The sequence below is a fragment of the Triticum aestivum genome, chromosome 2A (genome assembly GCF_018294505.1).
Source record: "Triticum aestivum cultivar Chinese Spring chromosome 2A, IWGSC CS RefSeq v2.1, whole genome shotgun sequence".
Lineage (NCBI taxonomy): Eukaryota > Viridiplantae > Streptophyta > Magnoliopsida > Poales > Poaceae > Triticum > Triticum aestivum.
The window spans coordinates 786634375-786656411 of NC_057797.1; the positions used below are offsets into that span (position 1 = coordinate 786634375).

Genomic DNA, 22037 nt, shown 5'->3' on the forward strand with positions numbered 1-22037 from the left:
TTCTTGGCGCCACTGAGCCGACACCATCGTCGTCGCTTGCTTACTGGTGCCAAGCAACTGACATGTAGTGGGACGGTGGAAGGGGAGCAGTGGTGCCGCTTTGCCCAACCACACCGACATGGGGAGTTGGAATCGTTCCTGTCCTCCTTCACGACTGGAGGAATGACATGCCACCTGAGGCGGCGTCGAGCAACTGCAGTGACAATAGTACCAGACAGGGAGGCGTGGAGGGTCCTTTCAGCAAGCTCCTGTGTGCGCATCGTCTGAGAAGAGATGAGTGGAGGTGGGACAGTGACGAGCTAGGCGACGGCATGAGAAAGAGAGAGGATGCCTACTGCATTTGTTTTGTATGTCGTTTGAAGTCATTTTATCGACTTTGCATTTACGTATTCCCATTTTAAACTTTTCAATCCTTTTAAGATGCCTTTTTATCCGTGGGATGCCCACTGCATTTGTTTTCTATGTCGTTTGAAGTCATTTTTTTATTTTATTGATCTACATATGCCTGTTAAACTTACCCGTACTATTTATAGGCCTTATATCCTCTGGATGCCTATTGGCTACTGCGTTCTATGGCGTCTGAAGTCACATTGCATTTATCCATGTGGCGTTTACAATACACTTGTTTAAAAAATTTCTTCGCTTTTAAGCGTCCTTGTATCTGTCGGATGCCTATTGCGTTTGTTCTCTATGACATTTGACATTACTTGGTATTTATTGGAGGTACATACAAAATATAATGTTTAAACTTTCCCGCGCTTTTTGGCGGTCACATATTTCTCCTCACATGGCGCGTGCATTGCACATTTAATTCAATGAATATATGCAATGCCTTATATTCTTTAGCCGGTTCTTCTAAAATTTATGTGAAGTCACAAAATAGGAAAACTTATAGTGTTTTTTTTTCTCCTCTCGGGTCATCAAGAGCGAGTTACTCCCTCCGTCCCATAATATAGGACGTTTTTTGACACTAGCGTAGCGTCAAAAAACGTCTTACATTATGAGACAAAGGGAGCTATATTTTGTCTTCTACTAATCACAAGATCATATTAATTAATATCTGAAGAACAGTAGTTGTTTTGTGTTGACTTTGAATGTAAAATGACTTGGCTGGCGTATCCATTAATCGACATGTACATTGCTAAGAGAGAGGGGGGGGGGGGTGTGTGCAAAGGGCCTGACAAAATTGACCACTAAATTGCATCAAGCAACATCCCCTGTTGAATGGTGAAATTAAATATAGTACTCTTTCTGTAAATAATAATAATAAGACTTTTCACCATCAGTCTACTTGCTTAACAAAAACCACCGAGAGGCTGAAAGATACTCCATACTACTCCTTTCGTTTCAACATAGATCACCAAACTTTGTACTAACTTGAAAAAACTTTAGGCCTCTCCATCCTCTTTATGTACTTTATTAATTAATTTTGCCCAATCTCATCTCTGTTTTATATCAGTGAAAAAAATTGCAACTTTTAAAGACTGTTCCTTTGCAAATCTGCCCTTTCTTCCTTGCGGCTGGCTGCATTATTTGTCTCCCTTTCCCCTCCCCTACCCTCTTCCTCTCCCTCTCCCTCTCCAAAAGAACAAGAAAAAAAGGAATAGAAAGAGGAAGAAGCAAGCCTTGGCTTTTGACTTGGTGATGGGCAGTGGAATTATTCCCAGGAATTAATCCCTTTTTTGGTTGGTCTCAGAGATTCATTCATACCAAGGAAGGAGGAAATAGTTGCTTGCTGAATCTCCCCTCCCCTCTTTTTTTTGCTCAAAAAATTCCAATCTGTCTCTTTTCCCCTGTTTGTTCGTGGGCGTGGGCGTGGGGAGAAGAGGGAAGAGGGCGCCATGGCGAAGAAGGAGGGACCTTGCGGCCATTGCGGAGTCACAAGTGAGCTCCTCCTCTTCTTCCTTATACAGCTCAAATTTTCCCCTCCCCTTTGTTTCTCCGCGACCGCGGCTGTGGTGGGATTCTGCATCTGGGAGGTGGATTCCCAATCTCGCCTCTTCCTCTGGATGCTGAAACCCGCCGGCCGAATCCCCCGTGGATATGGTTAAGATCTACTCCTACTAGTATATGAGATGCCTTTCTTTCTCTGGATGTGAAACTCTGAACAAAATTAGTATCTCATTCAGACTTGTGTGTGCTTTGACTCTGCTTGCTGCTTGTTAGATGCAGCTGACACTCTTGGTTTACAAGAAGAAAAGGACTGTCTGCTCATACTTAATACGTACTCCTACTTGCTGCAGTTATTCAGATATTCAGAGTTCCCTACATGCTTGCTGCAGTTTCAGATAAATGCTTTAATGTCAGAGTTGATTCTCTGCTCGCTGCTCTGTGTCATCTGCACAGATTAGTTACATGCTTGCAGGACAGCACATGGAAATTTACATCTGGCTTGTACTGTCTGTACTAACCATTGGAAACAAGCAACACCTGAAAGAAATATGCAGTTTGACTATGTATCCTCATCTCATTATATTCAGATTCAGAGTTCAATGTATACTTGCTGCAGATACAGAAAATGCTTCAGTCAGAGTTCAGTATATGTATCATCTGCACATATTAGTTTCCTATTCAGATTATATGCATTTGCTAGGCTTTATTCTGTAGGAACATCAAAGGCTAGTATGTACTAACCATTGAAAACAGTACCTGGAATATGAAGTCTGACTATGCGTATCTATGACAGATTATTATTTATTGCCTTGAAGGTGTATTGTTCCGGCTGTCGTTTTATGTTTGCTTCCTCTATTAGCGCCACCAGCTCTTCTTTCTTTTTTTGACCCAGGCCACCATCTCTTGTAGTATCACTGCCAGGCATAATTCTTGTAAATCTGTTATGCAAGCAAACTCCTGATTGATGCATGGACCCACTACTCATGAACTCTGTACCTGCATTTTACACTGATTCTTGGGTACCAGTTTTGTACTCTGTTTCTTATTGCTCATGGCAAATGCTGCTGATACAGGTACTCCTCTCTGGCGAAATGGGCCACCAGACAAGCCAGTTCTCTGCAATGCATGTGGGTCGAGATGGAGGATAAGGGGTACGTTGGTGAACTACACACCGGCGCATCGCAGGGAAGATACTGGCGCTAGTGAAGCTAGACCTGACAAGCTGAAGCTCAAGGGACAGAAACAGCCCAAGAAACGACCAAACCGCAGCACAGTGAAGGATGAACCATGGTCTGATCAGAACTTCTGGAAGATGGGAAATGCGGACACAAGCAATCGATCTGGTTCTGGATCAGCGGTATCATATTCAGAGAGTTGTGCCCCGTATGGTTCTATTGATGCAAGTGAAATAGTCGGTGAGTTCTCTCTAATTTCTTGACTTGCTTCTGTTAAGTCAAAACTTTTATGTTCTTCGTACCAATCATAATCATTAGTTGACCCTAAGTACCTATGCATAGCATAATCTTTTTGGATGAGTTCTTTTCACAACCATTGTTAGGTATATTAACGGCGGGTTTTCTGGTATCGTTAAACTTCAGGTTCAGCGCAGTCACATGCTTGGGAGTCACTGGTACCATCAAGAAAAAGGAGTTGTGTCAGTCGTCCTAAGCCTTCAGCGCTGGAAGCACTTGTTGACGATCTCAACTCCATAATGCACGAAGAGCAGTTATATTGCCTTTCAGCAGGATCAACAGAGGAAGACCTACTTTATCACAGCGAAACTCCTGCTGGATCCTTTGAGATCGGTTATGGAAGCGTGCTCCTTCGACATCCAAACACAAAATCAGAGGAGGAAGAATCAGAAGCGAACTCTGTTCCTGCAGATACCAAGTCATACATTACAAGTGAATCCTATTCAGGTTGTGCCTCGTTCATTGCGCATAGTGAAATCAAGGGAGCGAGCAACTCAAATGCTGCATCCGAGAAGCTAAAGTGGTCATCAATGCAGACACATGACAGTGCTAGAAGGTATTTTACACTCTTGTTAACCTAAAATGTTTGTACTGAGCATTGGTTGCTGCCCTGTGTCCACGGTCCCACATTCGATACTAATTCAGAGAAGCAATTATGGTGTGATTTTTTTAATCTTTGTGCAGGGATGAGCTTCATTATTCGAACCAGCATATCCTGGAGAGCGCAGATTCAGCTTTAGATTCAGTAGCTTTAGAGGTGCCCTATCCGACCTACGAATGCCTTTGGGTGGTTTTCTCTTCCCTTACATATATCTAGTACCTGACTGAGTGGATATTTATCTATCTCTTTGTTTAGGATAATTACAGCAAGGAAGTTGGAGGCCTTACCAAGTCCAGCATGAGGTCTCTCAAAAGACCTTATGAAAGCCAGCCGCAAAGCTTCACAGGTCAGCAGTCTTGGTTCCTCTGCTTCTGCACTGCACATACATTTTGTATATTCTGCACATCTGAAAATGTACACCCGGTTTTCGTAGTTTTTGCAATTTCTGTGCTTGGCTTATTTGCAAGTAACATGGAGATGCCTTGTGGTTTTGTTCTGTTTGTGAAGATGCAGAAGTGAGAGGAGGAACCATGAGAATAGCTTCTTCGAGATCCGGGGCTATGGCTTCTTCTTGTCAGTTGAGAAGAAGCGCATTTTTGCCGAAATCTGGCAATGCCACTGGAGCATCACTCAACCTGTTCATGTTAGCCCCAGATAAATTATCGTCTATGCTGAACCCCTCAGACAAAGATTCTGACCAAGACTCGCTGCTGCTGGAGGTTCCTCGCAACGCGCGGCACCCTGAAGCAGAGCTTCTTCTCTGCTGCCCCCCACCATCTCAGCTCAGCTCTGGGACCGTAACCGCAGCCTCTCCTCCGACTCCGAGCAACCATAGTCCCGGTTCCGCTAGCGATCAGCTTAGGAACAGGCATCAGTGGTAGTTTTGTTTACATTTTGGTTCCTGGATCATCATCATACGATACCGCTCACCAATGATCGTCCAGACGCACACGTGCTGAATTTGTCCGCGCTTGTTTTCTTTTGTTTGGTGTAGCATATATATATGGCTGGAGAAATTGTAACTTGTATATCTGCTGTATGTATGGGGAATGGATAGAATCTTACTATCATGGGAAAGATGGAAATCGAAAAAACAAAAGTTTACATTGCAAGGACTTTTAGCAAAAAGTCCCAAAAAAGCCCCCCCCCCCCCCCCCCCCCGTTTGGTTTGCTAGGGACTTTTTTTAGTCCCAACATAAAAAAGTCCCTGGAACCAAACACCCCTTATTTAATGACAATCAATTGTAAGAGTTTGAAGACATTCCTAAACCGTAGAAACAATTCAAAAGCAACATAGCTGGATTTCCCAGGTAACTGTCTTGGCAAACAAGCATATGTCAGCATCTATATGGAGTATTTATCATCTTGTACAAACAATTAAATAATATTTAAACCATGTTGAAACACAAGCATAGACAGCAATAAAGTAGACATATAATTAGTCTGGGCAGCGCTTTGTAACGAATTCATATGTTGCGGATGCCGATTGCTTTTATGAACCGATGCGAGGATGTAGTGTTTATAGCATACCTATGTAAATATTCTTGCGCTCTTAGTTCTATGGGGGGTTTCAAGTCGCTTTGTATTAATTGATGATGCGTTCAAAATGTACTTGTTTAAACTTTCCCGCGCTTCTTAGACGCCACACATTTCTCTTGCATTTTCAACGAACGGCTACTTTAAAATGGTAACTAGTTGTGATACATGCAAAGTTTTATATTGAAACAAGGGGGGGGGGGGGCTAATTCATTGGCGAGTTGCTCTAAAAAATTATGCAGATTTATTATTTTCTAAACATATAATCTGCCTTGCATAAAAAATGGTATGTTCTTTTCTCCCTGTTAATGAAATCAACTGAGATGTTTCTTGACCCCCCCCCCCCCCTTTGAAGGGGGAAGAATGAAAGGAAAATATCCTTTCAATGGATTTAGAATTGGAAGGCTTTGAAGTTAAGAAAATTAACTTGTATATGTATAATGGTGAAATTAATTAAATACTCCGGTAGTAACACATAACAGAAAAAAACCACACACACGTTGAAAAGACGCTTACCTCTGCCCCTCCCCTCCTCCTCAGCGAACTCGTTGCACTGGATTCCTGGACGAGCCTTTATCATTTCCCAACAATATAGCAATATCACCTCTTCTATCATTGCACTCCCATTCAGAATCATCAGAATCCTCTCCTTGACGTTTGTCTTCACAAGGTTCACGCCACAAGCTTGCGGCTTTCCTTGGGTGGCCGCAGCTGCCACTTTACCCTTGGCGCTCTCATCCGTCGTAGCTCATCGGCGACCTCCCTCTCCGTCTGTGGACTCCAAAATTCCATGGTTGTCCCCCATAGCAAAATTGAGGATTAGCCGAACTGCAAGCTTCTCGCCCCTCCCGCCACGACCGAGATAAGGGCCGATAACAAGGAAGGGGAACCACTAAGAGTGTGGAAGAGAGGGGTGTGGTCTCCGGTGAAGTCACGTCGTCGAGGATGGTAGGTGGAGGGGGGAGAGGTGAGTCATGGGAGCGCTCTATGAGTAACTACGCTCCACTATCTCCTTTTTAGGGCAAATCGTGCCACACCACATAGGCTCGGTTGTGATAACGTCATCATAATTGTTTAAATTTTCCCGCGCTCTTAGTTCTATGTGTTGTTTCAATTCGTTTTGTATTAATTGATGATGTATTTTTAAATGTACATGTTTAAAATTTCTCGCGTTCCTTCGAGGCCACACGTCTGCAGACGTCGCTTTATACCTTGTCGCTCTCATCCCCAATAGCTCGTCAGCGACCTCCCTCATCGTCAACGGCCTCAGAGGCTCCATGGCTGCCCCCTAGATCGAAACTGAGGATGAGTGAGACCCGCTAAGAGTGGGGTAGAATACTGGGGAAGGGAACAATGTGGTCTCCGATGAGGTCACGTCGTGGAGCGTGGTAGCCGCAGGCGGGGGAGAGGCGAGTCACGTGAGCACTCATATGAGTAACCCCGCCCCTCTAGCTCCTTTTTAGGGTAATCGTGCCACACCACATAGGCTTGATTGTGATAACGTCATCATACATGTTTAAATTTTCCCGCGCTCTTACTTCTTTGTGATGTTTCAAGTCGCTTTGTATTAATTGATGATGTGTTTTAAAATGTACATGTTTAAACTTTCCCTCACTTCTTAGAGGCCACACATATGCAGCCACCGCTTTATACCTTATCGCTCTCATCCGTTGTAGCTCGTCGGTGATCTCCCTCACCGTCAGCGACCTCAGAGGCTCCATGGGTGCCCTCTCCCCCCGGATCAAATTGAGGATTAGCTGAACCCCGAGCTTCCTGTTCCTCCTGCCGAGCCCGTGATAGGGGCCGATAACAGGGAAGGAGAACCGCTAAGAGTGCGGGGTAGAATGCCGGGGAAGGGAGCAATGTGGTCTCCTGTGAGGTTACGTCGTGGAGGGTGGTAGGTGGAGGCGGGGAGGGGAAGGCGAGTCAGGGGAGCGCTCAATGTGAGTAACTAGGCTCCGGCAGCTCCCTTTTTTTTGTAGGGTAAATCATGTCACGTCCGAATTTCTCATTGCTTCTCTTCTGTCTTATTAGTGAATTTTTTTGCAACTTGTGCTTTCTAAATCCCCCCTTCTCCTCCTCCTCCTTCCCCATTACTCCCCCCTCCCCATATTTATTTTTCTTCTACCTTATATTAGTGAAAAAACTTGTTTATTTTTCTAAGCGCCTCCCTAAGGACCTACCATTGCGCAAGGCCTTATTAGTGAAAAATTTTGTTTATATTTCAAGCGCCTCCCTAAGGACCTACCATTGTGCAAGGCCTTATTTTTTGTTTATTTTTCTAAGCGCCTCCTAAGGACCTACCATTGTATAGGGCCTTATTTAGTGAAAAAAATTGATTTATTATTAGTGAAAAAAATTGCAACTTGTTTTCTAAATCTCCCCTCTTCTCCTCCTCCTTCCTCCATTACCACTTCCCCCCTCTCTCTCCTCTGCCCTCTGCCCTCACCCCTCTCTCTCTCTAAACAAAGACCGGAGAGAAACACAAGAAGAGAGCGAGTAGAGACGAACACCGACCGAGAATCCTTTTTAATTGATGGGCAGTGAAATTCTTCCCTTGTGGATCTGAAACATACATACTGCTAGATTCGTTGTTGAATCTCCCGTCCCCTCTTGATTTGCTCGAAAAGAAGAAGGATTTTATTTGCTCGTCGTTGCTTTGCTTCCGCTTTGTGTTTTGTTGGTGGTTGGTTGAAGAAGAGCGAGGAGGGGACGGCATGGTGAAGGTGAAGAAGGAGGGACCTTGCTGCCATTGCCGGGTCATGAGTAAGCATCCGCTGCTTCTTCTTCTTCTTCTTGAACAAATAAATCTCTTCTTCCAGTTTCGAGTTCGTTTCCTCTCAAATCCTGTTTTTTTTCTCCGCATCTGATTTGAAACCGGGGTTCCAAATCAAATAATCTTGCTTCTTCTAATTCGAGGGTTTGTTTGTTGCTTCTTCTTGTTTCTGGTGGATTCGCCGAATTCCCCTTCCCCCAAACGTCCAAAAAAGACAACTCTGCGCCGCTTCCAAGTCTTCTGTACTACGTACTAGTAAAAGTCTCAACATTCAGACAGACTCAAAATGCTGAATGTCAGGCTTGTGTCACTGAAGCTGACTCTCTGCATTTGCTGCAGTTATTTAGAGTTGAAACTCTGCAGCAACTAATGTTATGTTTGTGCTAGTAATCTTTGTAGGACATCACCTTGCTAACAGTGAGAACAAACAATGCCTGAACTGAAAGATAACAAGGGAAAGAGATATCTGATATTCAGAGTTTCCCTACTTGCTGCTCCCTGTCACTGTCACTCAAACTGAAACTCAAGTTAGGGCACACAGCCTAACTTGTCACTGAAACTCAGCCTGCCTGTACCAATGAACCCACTGCCAATCAAACCCTATGCAGATTCTTTGCTGCTCTGTTTTCTACTCTACTTCTTGTTGCTCATGCTAACTAATGCTGCTGATACAGGCAGTCCTCTCTGGCGACACGGGCCGCCGGAGAAGCCGGTGCTCTGCAATGCGTGTGGGACGAGATGGAGGAAAAAGGGTACACTGGAGAACTACACACCAGCACCACAAGTGCAAAGGAAACAAACCGTTCGCAGAACAGTGAAGAAAGAACCATCTTCTGATAACAACTTGGGGAAGACAGGGGATGCTGCTGACACTTTTAGCAATCCATCTGGTTTCGGATCAGCGCTATCCTATTCAGGTACTTTTGTCTAAACATTCTTCTTTTTTCTTCTGTATAAACATGTGTAGGTAGTTTTGCAGCACTACCATTCATTACATTGTTACTATTATCACTTGGTATATATCGGTCAAGTGATATGATTATCACTTTACCACATCATAAACATCGATTTGTATTGGCAACTGTTGTTGGGTATGTTGATCGTATTCAGGTACTTTTGTCTAAACATTCTGTTTTTTTCTCTTCTGTATAAAACATGTTTAGGTAGTTTTGTAGTTGACAGGAGCCACTTTTAAGTAACCCATCTCTTCATTACAGTGTTCTTATTATCACTTGCTATTATTATCACTTTACCACATCACAAACATCACTTGATATATGCACATTCCTTCACTGCTGTTAAGTATGTTGATGGTGGGTTTTTTGGTATCATTAAAATTCAGGTTCAGCGCAATCACATGCTCGGGAGCCACTGGTACCATCAAGAAAAAAGAGTTGTGTCGGTCGTCGTCGTAAGCCGTCAACGGTGGAAGCGCTTGCGGAGGATCTCAACTCCATAATGCACGAAGAGCAGTTATGTTCTGGTTCAGGGCTTGGTACCATTCCAGGATCCTCAGACGAAGACCTACTGATTTATCATAGCGAGACTCCTGCTAGCTGCTTTGAGATTGGTTATGGAAGCATGCTTCTTAGACATCCAAACTCAGAATCAGAAGCAAATTCTGTTCCTGCACATAACAAGAAAGTAGGAGGAAGAGGAAACGCCGGTGGTGCTTTCAGAGGCCTTACCAAGTCCACTATGAGGTCTCTCAAAAGACTTTATGAAAGCCAGCCTCAAATCTTCACAGGTCAGCAATCTTGGTTCCTGTGCTTCTGCACCTGCATTTTTACTTTCTAGATATCACTTTGTTTCAGTCTCTGTTGTTTTGCTTACTGCAAGTACCATGGAGATGTCTTATGATTTTGCTCTGTTTGTGAAGATGCAGAAGTGAGAGGAGGAACCATGCACAAGCCTTCTTTTCAGTTCAGAATGCCGAAATCTGGTAATGCTACTGGAGGAGTAGCTGCAGCAGCATTTAACCTGTTCATGTTACCCCCAGACAAATTATCATCCATGCTGGTCCCTCCTGAAAAGGGTGGTGATCAAGACTCGCTGCTGCTGGAGGTTCCTCGCAATGCGCTGCACCCGGAGGCAGAGCTTCTTCTCAGCTGCCCCCCATCATGCCGATAACCGGTGGGCGGGCATCCGCCAACTCGGTGAAGTTGGTTTCATTTTGTGTAGCACATATATGGCTGGAGAAATGGCAACTTGTATTATAGCTCTGCTGTGTGTATGGGAAATGGATGAAGTACTAGTCTGCAATGCAATACAAATACTTGCTGGACAGGTTTCCTCTCATGTTTAATTAGTTAAATTATTAAGTATATTAATAAAGTGGTGCTTAATCTTGAATAAAGTGGTGCCAAACACTGTGTTGAAAAATGTTGAGTAAGCCAAATGGCTTCTATAGTTCAGTCCCTCGACCCGCCCCACCGACATCAGCAGCCCACTAATTTGCATTAGTGAGCTAAATAAAGCACACTAGGTCTGCTGTGAACTGCAACTCCTTTTGAAACAGACTCAATTTCCAGACTAATGCTGATTTACCATCAAATGTACACCCTGCATCTGATACTGCAGCTTTTTGCTAGCCATCACACCTGAACAAGTTCAGAGCTTTTTTTAGAACAGGTTCAAAGTTTTATTTTATTTTTGAATCTGAACAAGTTCAGAGCTTTGTGCATAGCGGATGGCTAAAGCGTGCGGAGAATGTCAAGAGAGGGCGGGGTAGACCGAATTTGACATGGGAGGAGTCCGTTAAGAGAGACCTGAAGGATTGGGGTATCACCGAAGAGCTAGCTATGGACAGGGGTGCATGGAAGCTTGCTATCCATGTGCCAGAGCCATGAGTTGGTTGCGAGATCTTATGGGTTTCACCTCTAGCCTACCCCAACTTGCTTGGGACTAAAGGCTTTGTTGTTGTTGTTGTTGTTGTTGTTGTTGAACAAGTTCAGAGCTTTTTTTAGAACAGGTTCAGAGTTTTATTTTGTTTTTGAAACTGAACAAGTTCAGAGCTTTTTTTAGAACAGGTTCAGAGTTTTATTTTATTTTTGAAACTGAACAAGTTCAGAGCTTTTTTTAGAACAGGTTCAGAGTTTTATTTTGTTTTTGAAACTGAACAAGTTCAGAGCTTTTTTTTAGAATAGGTTCAGAGTTTTATTTTGTTTTTGAAACCGAACAAGTTCAGAGCTTTTTTTAGAACAGGTTCAGAGTTTTATTTTGTTTTTGAAACTGAACAAGTTCAGAGCTTTGTGCATAGCGGATGGCTAAAGCGTGCGGAGAATGTCAAGAGAGGGCGGGGTAGACCGAATTTGACATGGAAGGAGTCCGTTAAGAGAGACCTGAAGGATTGGGGTATCACCGAAGAGCTAGCTATGGACAGGGGTGCATGGAAGCTTGCTATCCATGTGCCAGAGCCATGAGTTGGTTGCGAGATCTTATGGGTTTCACCTCTAGCCTACCCCAACTTGCTTGGGACTAAAGGCTTTGTTGTTGTTGTTGTTGTTGTTGTTGTTGAACAAGTTCAGAGCTTTTTTAGAACAGGTTCAGAGTTTTATTTTGTTTTGAAACTGAACAAGTTCAGAGCTTTTTTAGAACAGGTTCAGAGTTTTATTTTATTTTGAAACTGAACAAGTTCAGAGCTTTTTTAGAACAGGTTCAGAGTTTTATTTTGTTTTTGAAACTGAACAAGTTCAGAGCTTTTTTTAGAATAGGTTCAGAGTTTTATTTTTGTTTTTGAAACCGAACAAGTTCAGAGCTTTTTTTAGAACAGGTTCAGAGTTTTATTTTGTTTTTGAAACTGAACAAGTTCAGAGCTTTTTTTAGAACAGGTTCAGAGTTTTATTTTGTTTTTGAAACTGAACAAGTTCAGAGCTTTTTTAGAACAGGTTCCAGAGTTTATTTTGTTTTTGAAACTGAACAAGTTCAGAGCTTTTTTTAGAACAGGTTCAGAGTTTTATTTTATTTTTGAAACTGAACAAGTTCAGAGCTTTTTTAGAACAGGTTCAGAGTTTTATTTTGTTTTTGAAACTGAACAAGTTCAGAGCTTTGTGCATAGCGGATGGCTAAAGCGTGCGGAGAATGTCAAGAGAGGGCGGGGTAGACCGAATTTGACATGGAAGGAGTCCGTTAAGAGAGACCTGAAGGATTGGGGTATCACCGAAGAGCTAGCTATGGACAGGGGTGCATGGAAGCTTGCTATCCATGTGCCAGAGCCATGAGTTGGTTGCGAGATCTTATGGGTTTCACCTCTAGCCTACCCCAACTTGCTTGGGACTAAAGGCTTTGTTGTTGTTGTTGTTGTTGTTGTTGTTGAACAAGTTCAGAGCTTTTTTTAGAACAGGTTCAGAGTTTTATTTTGTTTTTGAAACTGAACAAGTTCAGAGCTTTTTTTAGAACAGGTTCAGAGTTTTATTTTATTTTTAAAACTGAACAAGTTCAGAGCTTTTTTTAGAACAGGTTCAGAGTTTTATTTTGTTTTTGAAACTGAACAAGTTCAGAGCTTTTTTTTAGAATAGGTTCAGAGTTTTATTTTGTTTTTGAAACCGAACAAGTTCAGAGCTTTTTTTAGAACAGGTTCAGAGTTTTATTTTGTTTTTGAAACTGAACAAGTTCAGAGCTTTTTTTAGAACAGGTTCAGAGTTTTATTTTGTTTTTGAAACTGAACAAGTTCAGAGCTTTTTTTAGAACAGGTTCAGAGTTTTATTTTGTTTTTGAAACTGAACAAGTTCAGAGCTTTTTTTAGAACAGGTTCAGAGTTTTATTTTATTTTTGAAACTGAACAAGTTCAGAGCTTTTTTTAGAACAGGTTCAGAGTTTTATTTTGTTTTTGAAACTGAACAAGTTCAGAGCTTTTTTTTAGAATAGGTTAAGAGTTTTATTTTGTTTTTGAAACCGAACAAGTTCAGAGCTTTTTTTAGAACAGGTTCAGAGTTTTATTTTGTTTTTGAAACTGAACAAGTTCAGAGCTTTTTTTAGAACAGGTTCAGAGTTTTATTTTGTTTTTGAAACTGAACAAGTTCAGAGCTTTTTTTAGAACAGGTTCAGAGTTTTATTTTATTTTTGAAACTGAACAAGTTCAGAGCTTTTTTTAGAACAGGTTCAGAGTTTTATTTTGTTTTTGAAACTGAACAAGTTCAGAGCTTTTTAGCTGGCTAGGAGAAATGGTAACTCTTAACTTGTATTGTAGCTTATGTATGAATTTCGCTACCATGGGTAAGATGGAAATAGGATAGAAGAAACAACAAGTAGTACGGTTTGCAGTTCAATATTTGCTCGACAGGTTGCCTCTGAGTCTCAGGTTTAATTAATTAATTGTTATATTAGTTTGGCTCTTACCTCCCGCAAATAATTGTGATTTGGGTACAGTTAGTCTGCCAAAACTAGAAAAAAAAATCTTAGTGTGAGAGAGGAAAAGATTTCTGTAGTTTTTTTTTTTGAGACATAGAAGATGTATGTAGTTCAGAGTTTGGTTTTAGAAGAAGAAATTCAAAGTCGAGTGAGACCCGAGGAGGCAGAAGAGCCCACGGGCCAACTTTGACTAGGCCCACCAATACAAACAAATCCGCACGCGCGGGAAGATGGAAGCCAGCCAGCAAGCCGTGGGCCACCATCAGGCCCACCGGCCCCAGCAAGCAAGCCTAAGGGGGGGTATTCTCAAAAAAAAAAAGCCCAAGGGGGGGTTGGCTGGTCGTTTTTGCCCTTGGTTTGTGTATAGAGAGAAGAGATGCTGATCTACTTTACCAGTCCTAGTTGTGCCTTTTTCATTTTGGGATTCTTCAAATTTTCTTTGTAAATTGTTCTCAGATAAGCCTGCATAAAGAAACTAGAGTACTTGTACAAGTTTGTATTGAACTTCAAATCTTTTCATTCAGCACAAATATGGGAAATAATCGATGGAATGAAACTGCACAAAGGGAGAAGCAAGCATGCATGGAGAGATAGATTGATAGAGACATCAGAGACCAAGGCATGCAGTAAACATCACAATTTCCTTTCATTCCGGCCGATGCCATGTATGAAATTACTGAAAGCATCACAAATTTCTTACGGAAAAAATATTAACAGACCAGTATCAACATTGGAAGCAACGAGAATATTAACAGACCAGTATCAACATTGCAGACTGCAGTAATTAATCATTTAATGAACCAAAAACAGAGCACTGCAAAACTGCTACGTAGTATTTCCTTGGTTCTGAAACATGAAGCAATCACAAGACAAAGCAAACACAAGAGACCAGTCTGAATGAACCCTGCTGTAAGCCAAAAACTCTTCCTCGGCCTCTCAACCAGCTACAAGCACCAGCACCACATGCATATATAATGTAAAGTAAACTTGATCTACGCACACTGTAATGCCTTTTGAAATAATCCATCAATAATTCCACAGTAAAGATGCACAAAAACAAACAGATGCAAACAGAGATGACATGTCTTACAGATGCACCGTCAGCATGGCGAGTCGTGCTCTGCTGGTAAAAGAAAGCACATGATGCTACTCCGGCAGCAACAGAAACATCTATGGTGGGTAACCTTGATCATCAACAGGCAGGCAGATGCATCTATGTATGGTGGGCAAACATATCCAGAGTTGGTTAAACATGCATGCTCAACAACTCGGCTGCAGTTTGAAACAATCAAAAGAAACATCCAATACTGGCCTTAACCCTGCAAGCTAAACTGTTTTCATACTTGTGAACTCTGCTGTTTGGCTCTGAATTAAAACTGTTAATCATCATAGCATAAACTCAAGTCTGAGCCAATCTTGCAGACTAATTAAACTGTCTCTACCAGAGAAACTTGAAAGCAACATAAATGGGCCACCATTGATTGTTGTGCTGCCAATTGAACAACTGCAACTTAACCCTCCCAGGCTACCAGATCAGTAACCATATCTATCATCATGGGATGCAAGGCGTGAACCACGCCGGCCGCGGGTTGGTCTGGCGCCGCCTGAGGCCCTCGACCTTCTCTGCAGTGCCGTCCTTGAGGCTGAACACCTTGACATGGTTGGCGCTCCCGTCGTATTCGTCAACATACCCTTCGTTGGCGTAGTAGATACATCCGGCCTTGAGCTCTGGGTGCTCCCTCGTCGTCACGCAGAGCGAGCTCTTCCCACCGACGAACAGCGTGGCATCGCCAATGTCATCTGTCTCCCTCCACTCCTCACCACCGGCGTCGAGGACCTGCACCTTGAAGGACGGCAACTCCTGATAACCGTGTGTGGCCTCCCTGACCACCACCATCAGCCGCCCGCCCGGCGCCCCCACGAGGTACTTGCGGTGGTCCAAATCGGCCGGCAGCAGCAGCCTTGGGGCGACCACCACGCTCGTGAACACCCCGACATCATCGGCGTCGTGTTCCCATGCCTCCACTTGGCCGGAGTATGTGATCGAGTAGAACCTGCCCTCATAGTGGATGGCATCCTCGACGCCGTCGGGCGAAGGCGTCGTCCCGCACACCGTCTTGGCGAGGTCAACACCATCACGCGCCAGCCGCCATGTGCCGCCCTTTGCCGTGGCAAAGGCCACAAAGCCAAACTGGGTGCCTGTGATCATCATGGCAGCAGGGCATGGCGGGGAGTTGGAGAGGACGACCTTGCGGCAGAAGGAGCGCATGTTCTTGGCACACATGCTCTGGACAGTGATCATATGCGTCCAGTCAGACAGGTAGTTGTCGTAGACGGGGTGCAGTGGGGCTCTACCGAAGCGCTTCAGGTCGAGCACGAAGTGTCCATGCTGCTCAAAGAGGCAGGGAATGGTGGTGATGGCTGGGAGCACGCGCTGCTCGCCAGTGACCGGGTTGATAATGCGCATCTTGGCCCGGTCATCAGCGGTGACGAGCCAGCCGTCGGAGGAGGAGCCAAGGACGACGTGGCCACGCAGAGCGGGTTCGGGGGCGCTCACGGTGATGCTGCAGCGGTCTGAGATGGAGAAGAGCGTGGCGGTCTCCGGGGTGCGGCCGCGGAGGAGGAGCCACGGCGTCTCCGGCTTGAGTGGGGCGGACGAGGCGCGGAAGACGGCGGCGGAGGCGAGACGGTCGAGGAGGCTGAGGCGGCCGTGGATGTTGGCTAGTATATCGTCGGGGAGGCTGGCGATGGTAGCCAAGGTGGTGGCCTTCTTCCGGCACCGCATCGCTCGCAGGTTAGCTGATGAAATGGCCCTGCAATTGATGGATAGATAAAATGCAACATCTCATTAGCTTTGCCAATTGATAAAAATTAAAATGGCATGGATGAGCAAAATGTATCCCGAACCAAAAATAACAAAAGAAGGGGGGGAAAAAAATCTGCACAACAGGCTCATCCCAGATAGATCTACGGACACATGAATGAAATCGATCAAATCAACATGGGGCTACATTTCGTTACGAATGAGCAAAATGTATCAATTCGTTACATGAATGACCGAAATGTATCCCTAACCCTAACCAAAATACAGAAGAAAAACTAGTGCACAAAAGCCTCATCCCAGATAGATCCAGAGAGTTCATACTAGCTTCATACCAAACAAATCTCAGGGCACATGAATGAGAGAGAGAGAGGCTCACCTTCCCTCGATTCGCGGACGGGGGCGAGCTGGGGTCGGCGGACGGCGGCGCCGCAGGAGGAGGCAGCGCGGGACTGGACCGCGCGGTGGAGGACTTTCAGGGCGGCGGGAGGGCGACCGGCGGCCTGCTGGTGGGATGGCGGAGGAACAGTGGAGCGGAACAGCTGCGGCGGCGGAGTGCCGTACGTTCCTCTTCTCTCGATTTCAGTGAGGGCAATTTCGTCTTTCTCTTTTGGGCCCTCTCCCATCTCCAGTCTAGTTGAACTATGGGGATAAAAAAAAGCACACATATTTGACAACTTTAACCATATATAAGGTACTGTACTTGAGAATTATGTCACATTTAATATGAATACAACGACACATTTTTTATGACACATACGCACATTTTATCGGTAACATTCATGGTCAAACTTAAATTTTGAAAAACGTGGACGCCCTCTTATTGAAGACAGAGTACTAACTCCTTTTCTGGGGGGTTTTCAAAAGGAAAATGCACTATAGTTAATGCAGATTAAAGCTCAAGTAGTTTTGCAAACCATGAAATGCATCTCTCGCTCACCATCTACCATGGTTGATGACATTGTGAGGTGGGCCTAATAAACCAAAAAGAATGGAGTAATTGACTAAGGAGTCATGCTTACTTTCAATATGAGGTATTTTATCAATCGGTGAGACATATGTGAATTTTTTTTATCGCTGCAACGAAATAGATGGGGCAATTTCTCGGGGCAGAGCAAACATGAAACATTTTATCATTTAGCCCACCAAATTAAAATGCGAGCATAAAAAAACTGAAAAAAAATCTTTTACCCACTATGCCACCGTCTCATTGGTTATGTGCAGTTTGAAACTGAAGCAATCACACAAAAGTTTGAGTCTTACAAACCAAAATGATTTAGTTACTTCTAAAAACCCAATGTATTGAGAAATGATGTGCAATGCAACTAAAATATCTATTTTTTTTGGAAGAGGCAGACTTTTTTTCCCTGTAAATCGCAGGTGGCAAATAGGCGCGCCTTCACTCGAGCGACTCACAAATCGGCCCATGTTTTTCCGTTACTGTATGTTTTTCTGTGTAGTTTTTTTGTTTTGGTTTTCCATTTCTGTTTCTTTTTCAGATATGTTTTTCTACAGTTTTTTTCTTTTATTTTTTTTTCACTTTTCGTTTTTTACTTTTCTTATTTTTTTTCATAACTTAAAAAACTTTATAAAATGTTTAGAATTTCAAATTTTGTTGCAAATTTCAAAATAAATTCACTTTAAAAAAATGTTCAGAATTCCAAAATTTTGTTCAATTTTTTATAAATATGTTTCGAATTTTAGTTTTTGTTCATATTGTTTTTAAAAAAATCACCTTTCAAACATTTATTCACGGTTTTGAATGTTTCTTTGCAAAACTATGAACAAATATCAAAAAATTGTATTTTTTTGGACCGAATTTTTGAAATTATTAACATTTAATAAAAGCACGAACAATTTTTTACAACTGCAAAAAAGAGTTCATATTTGTGAACATTTTCTAAAACTTGAACAATATTTTTAAAACTGAAAATTTCAAAAAATTGAGAACAATTTTAGAATCTCAAACTACTTTTTAAAACATGAACAATGTTTGAAAAACATGAACACAAAATATAAATTTAGGATTGTTTTTGAATTTTGTGACCATGAACACATTTATGGAATTCCAAATATTTTTTAAGGATTGAGTGAATTTTGATTTTTTGATTTTTTTAATTATGAAACAACAGAAAAAGGAAAGAGAAAAACTGCAAAAAGAAAAGAAGAAGAAAAAAGTTCTTAAAGGTTAGCTAGACGCGTTAGGAGTGAGGGGTCGCGAATTCAGTTAGCACGCATATTTTCTGGGCAATATTTTGTTGCCAATTTCTTCTTCCTCCTCTTCTATTTTGCCTTCTTCTTTCTTCTTGAGGAAGATAGGTGGAGAGAGACACGAGAGAGGCAAACTGTAAACCACTGCTAGCTCCTTGCTCTTACTGCTCCGACCGGCGCATGACCTCATCCTTCCACTCCTCGCTGCGCCCGTACAGCCGATAACCTCACTCCTGAGACAAAAGCGGAACAAAAGTGAGGGCATGTGGAAAGAGGGAGATGGGAAGTGGAAGTGGTATGATGGATATCATACCTGGCGTCCCCAAGCTTAGGATTTTGCCACTCCTTATTCCATAGTCCATCAAATCTTTACCCAAAACTTGAAAACTTCACAACACAAAACTCAACAGGAAATCCCATAAGCTCCGTTAGTGAAAGAAAGCAAAACCACCACATAAGGTACTGTAAGGAACTCTCTTTATTTATATTGGTGTTAAACCTACTGTATTCCAAGTTCTCTATGGTTCATACTACTTAATACTAGCCATAGATGCATCAAAATAAGCAAACAACACACGAAAAAGAGAATATGTCAAAAACAGAACAGTCTGCAGCAATCTGTAACCCACGAATACTTCTGGAACTCTAAAAATCCTACCAAAATAGGAAGTACTGGAAAATTTGTCTATTGATCTACAAAAAAAAGAATCACCGCAAAATCACGTTTCTGTTATTTAACAAAACTAATTTCGTGCATGCAAAGTTTCTGTTTTTCAGCAGAATCAAATTAACTATCACCATAGGTTATCCTATAGGTTCTACTTGGCACAAACACTAATTAAAACATAAAAACTCATATAAACAGAAGGTAGATGCAAAATTTATTACTATACATAAACAAAAACAAAAAACACAAATAAAATTGGGTTGCCTCCCAACTAGCGCTATCGTTTAACGCCCTTTGCTAGGCAGAAAAGCGAAGATAGATCTAAGTAGTGCCATCTTTGGCACTCAATTCATAAGTAGCTCGCATGATAGATTCATAAGGTAATTTTATTTTATTTCTTGGAAAGTGCTCCATGCCTTTCCTTAATGGAAATTGGAATCTAATATTGGCTTCCTTCATATCAATAATTGCGCCAATCGTTCTAAGGAAAGGTCTACCAAGAATAATAAGGCAAGAAAGATTGCAATCTATATCAAAAATGATAAAATCTACGGGCACCAAATTTCTGTTTGCAACAATGAGAACATCATTGATCCTTCCCATTGGCTTTTTAATGGTGGAATCCGCAAAGTGCAAACTTAAAGAGCAATCATCAAGATAATGGAAACCTAGAATATCACATAAAGTTTTTGGAGTTGTGGAAACACTAGCACCCAAATCACACAAAGCATAAAACTCATGATCTTTAATTCTAATATTTATAGTAGGTTCCCACTCATCATTAAGTTTTCTAGGTATAGAAACTTCCAAATTAAGTTTTTCATCATAAGATTGCATCAAGGCATCAACGATATGTTTGGTAAAAGCTTTATTTTGACTATAAGCATGAGGAGAATTAACAACGGATTGCAACAAGGAAATACAACCTTCTAAAGAACAATTATCATAATCAAATTCCTTGAAATCCGAGATAGTGGGTTCAATGCTATTTAAAGTCATGACCTCTCCAATCCCACTTTTACCAAATTTAGCATCAAGACCTAAAAACTCTGAATTTTTGGGACGCCTTCTAGGTAAAGTTGACTCATCATCAGTCCCATAATTATCAAGATTCATATTGCAAAACAAAGATCTAATAGGAGACACATCAATAACTTTAAGATCTTCATCATTATTTTCATTGAAACTAGAAGAACACGCCTTTACAAAGCAATCTTTCTTAGCACGCAATCTAGCGGTTCTTTCCTTGCACTCATCAATGGAAATTATCATTGCTTTGAGAGGCTCATTGATATCATGCTTAGGAGGAGTAGATCTAAGTTTAGGAGAATCAACATCAAGCGAAAGTCTATCAATGTTCCTAGCCAAATCATCAACTTTAAGTAATTTTTCTTCAAGCAAGGCCTTAAAATTCTTTTGAGAGATCATAAATTCTTTTACACTATCTCAAAATCAGAGGGCCTCTTATTAAAATTACCATAAGAATTATTGTAGGAATTTCCATAATTATTAGAGGAATTACTAGGGAACGGTCTAGAACTAAAGTTTCCTCTATAAGCATTGTTTCCAAAACTATTCCTACCAACAAAATTCACATCCATAGATTCATTATTATTCTCAATCAAAGTAGACAAAGGCATATCATTAGGATCAAGAGGAGCACTCTTACTAGCAAATAATTTCATAAGTTCATCCATCTTTCCACTCAAAACATTAATTTCTTCTATAGCATGCACTTTTTTACTAGTAGATCTTTCGGTGTGCCCTTGAGAATAATTAGGCATAATATTATCAAGAAGTTTCGTAGCATCTCCTAAAGTGATTTCCATAAACGTGCCTCCCGAGGCCGAATCTAAAAGATTTCTAGAAGCAAAGTTCAATCCGACATTAAAATTTTGTATAATCATCCATAAATTCAAACCATGAGTAGGACAATTGCGAATCATCAACTTCATTCTTTCCCAAGATTAGGCAACATGCTCATGATCAAGTTGTTTAAAATCATAATATCGTTCCTAAGAGTGATGATCTTAGCGGGAGGAAAATATTTAGAAATAAAAGCATCTTTGCACTTATTCCATGAATCAATACTATTCTTAGGCAAAGACGAAAACCAAACTTTAGCACGATCTCTAAGTGAAAACGGAAATAACTTCAATTTAACAATATCATTATTCGTATCTTTCTTATTTTGCATATCACACAAATCAACAAAGTTGTTTAGATGGGTAGCGACATCTTCACTAGGAAGGCCGGTGAATTGATCTTTCATAACAAGATTCAGCAGAGCAGTATTGATTTCACAAGACTCAACATCATTAAGAGGAGCAATAGGAGTACTAAGGAAATCATTATTATTGGTATTGGAGAAATCACACAATTTGGTATTATCTTGCGCCATGGCGACAAGTAATCCAACACACAAGCAAACAGAAAAAGGCAAGCGAAAGAGAGAGAGAAGATTGGGAAAGAGAGGGCAAATAAAACGGCAAGGGTGAAGTGGGGGAGAGGAAAAAACGAGAGGCAAATGGCAAATAATGTAAATGCGAGGGAGATGAGTTTGTGATGGGTACTTGGTATGTCTTGACTTGAGCGAAGACCTCCCCGGCAACGGCGCCAGAAATCCTTCTTGCTACATCTTGAGCTTGCGTTGGTTTTCCTTGAAGAGGAAAGGGTGATGCAGCAATAGTAGCGTAAGTATTTGCCTCAGT

At 41.9% G+C, this 22037-nt stretch overlaps 3 protein-coding genes across 5 annotated transcripts; 2 read left to right on the forward strand and 1 right to left on the reverse strand.

Annotated features, from left to right (window-relative positions):
* Nucleotides 1-1524: 1524 nt before the first annotated feature.
* Nucleotides 1525-4990, forward strand: LOC123191258 (GATA transcription factor 26). 2 transcript variants are annotated; one of them, XM_044604074.1, is made up of 6 exons: nt 1525-1884; nt 2967-3308; nt 3492-3921; nt 4050-4122; nt 4222-4312; nt 4480-4990. In XM_044604074.1, exons 1-6 carry the CDS (start codon nt 1842-1844, stop codon nt 4845-4847), a joined length of 1347 nt encoding a protein of 448 aa, XP_044460009.1. In that variant the 5' UTR covers nt 1525-1841; the 3' UTR covers nt 4848-4990. The 2 variants fall into 2 exon arrangements, with proteins under 2 accessions (XP_044460009.1, XP_044460008.1); XM_044604073.1 differs by having other exon boundaries at nt 1528-1884; nt 4474-4990.
* Nucleotides 4991-7906: 2916 nt separating this feature from the next.
* Nucleotides 7907-10660, forward strand: LOC123191260 (GATA transcription factor 27). Of its 2 annotated transcripts, none has more exons than XM_044604075.1 (4): nt 7907-8268; nt 8953-9195; nt 9621-10025; nt 10158-10660. In XM_044604075.1, the coding sequence occupies exons 1-4, from the start codon at nt 8220-8222 to the stop codon at nt 10406-10408; spliced, it is 948 nt and encodes a 315-aa protein (XP_044460010.1). In that variant the 5' UTR covers nt 7907-8219; the 3' UTR covers nt 10409-10660. The 2 variants fall into 2 exon arrangements, with proteins under 2 accessions (XP_044460010.1, XP_044460011.1); XM_044604076.1 differs by having other exon boundaries at nt 10164-10660.
* Nucleotides 10661-14537: 3877 nt separating this feature from the next.
* LOC123191261 (uncharacterized) lies at nt 14538-17076 on the reverse strand. The gene is made up of 2 exons (XM_044604078.1): nt 16828-17076; nt 14538-16440 (listed from the first exon to the last, which is right to left on the reverse strand). The coding sequence occupies exon 2, from the start codon at nt 16410-16412 to the stop codon at nt 15180-15182; it is 1233 nt and encodes a 410-aa protein (XP_044460013.1). The 5' UTR covers nt 16413-16440; nt 16828-17076; the 3' UTR covers nt 14538-15179.
* Nucleotides 17077-22037: the final 4961 nt, after the last annotated feature.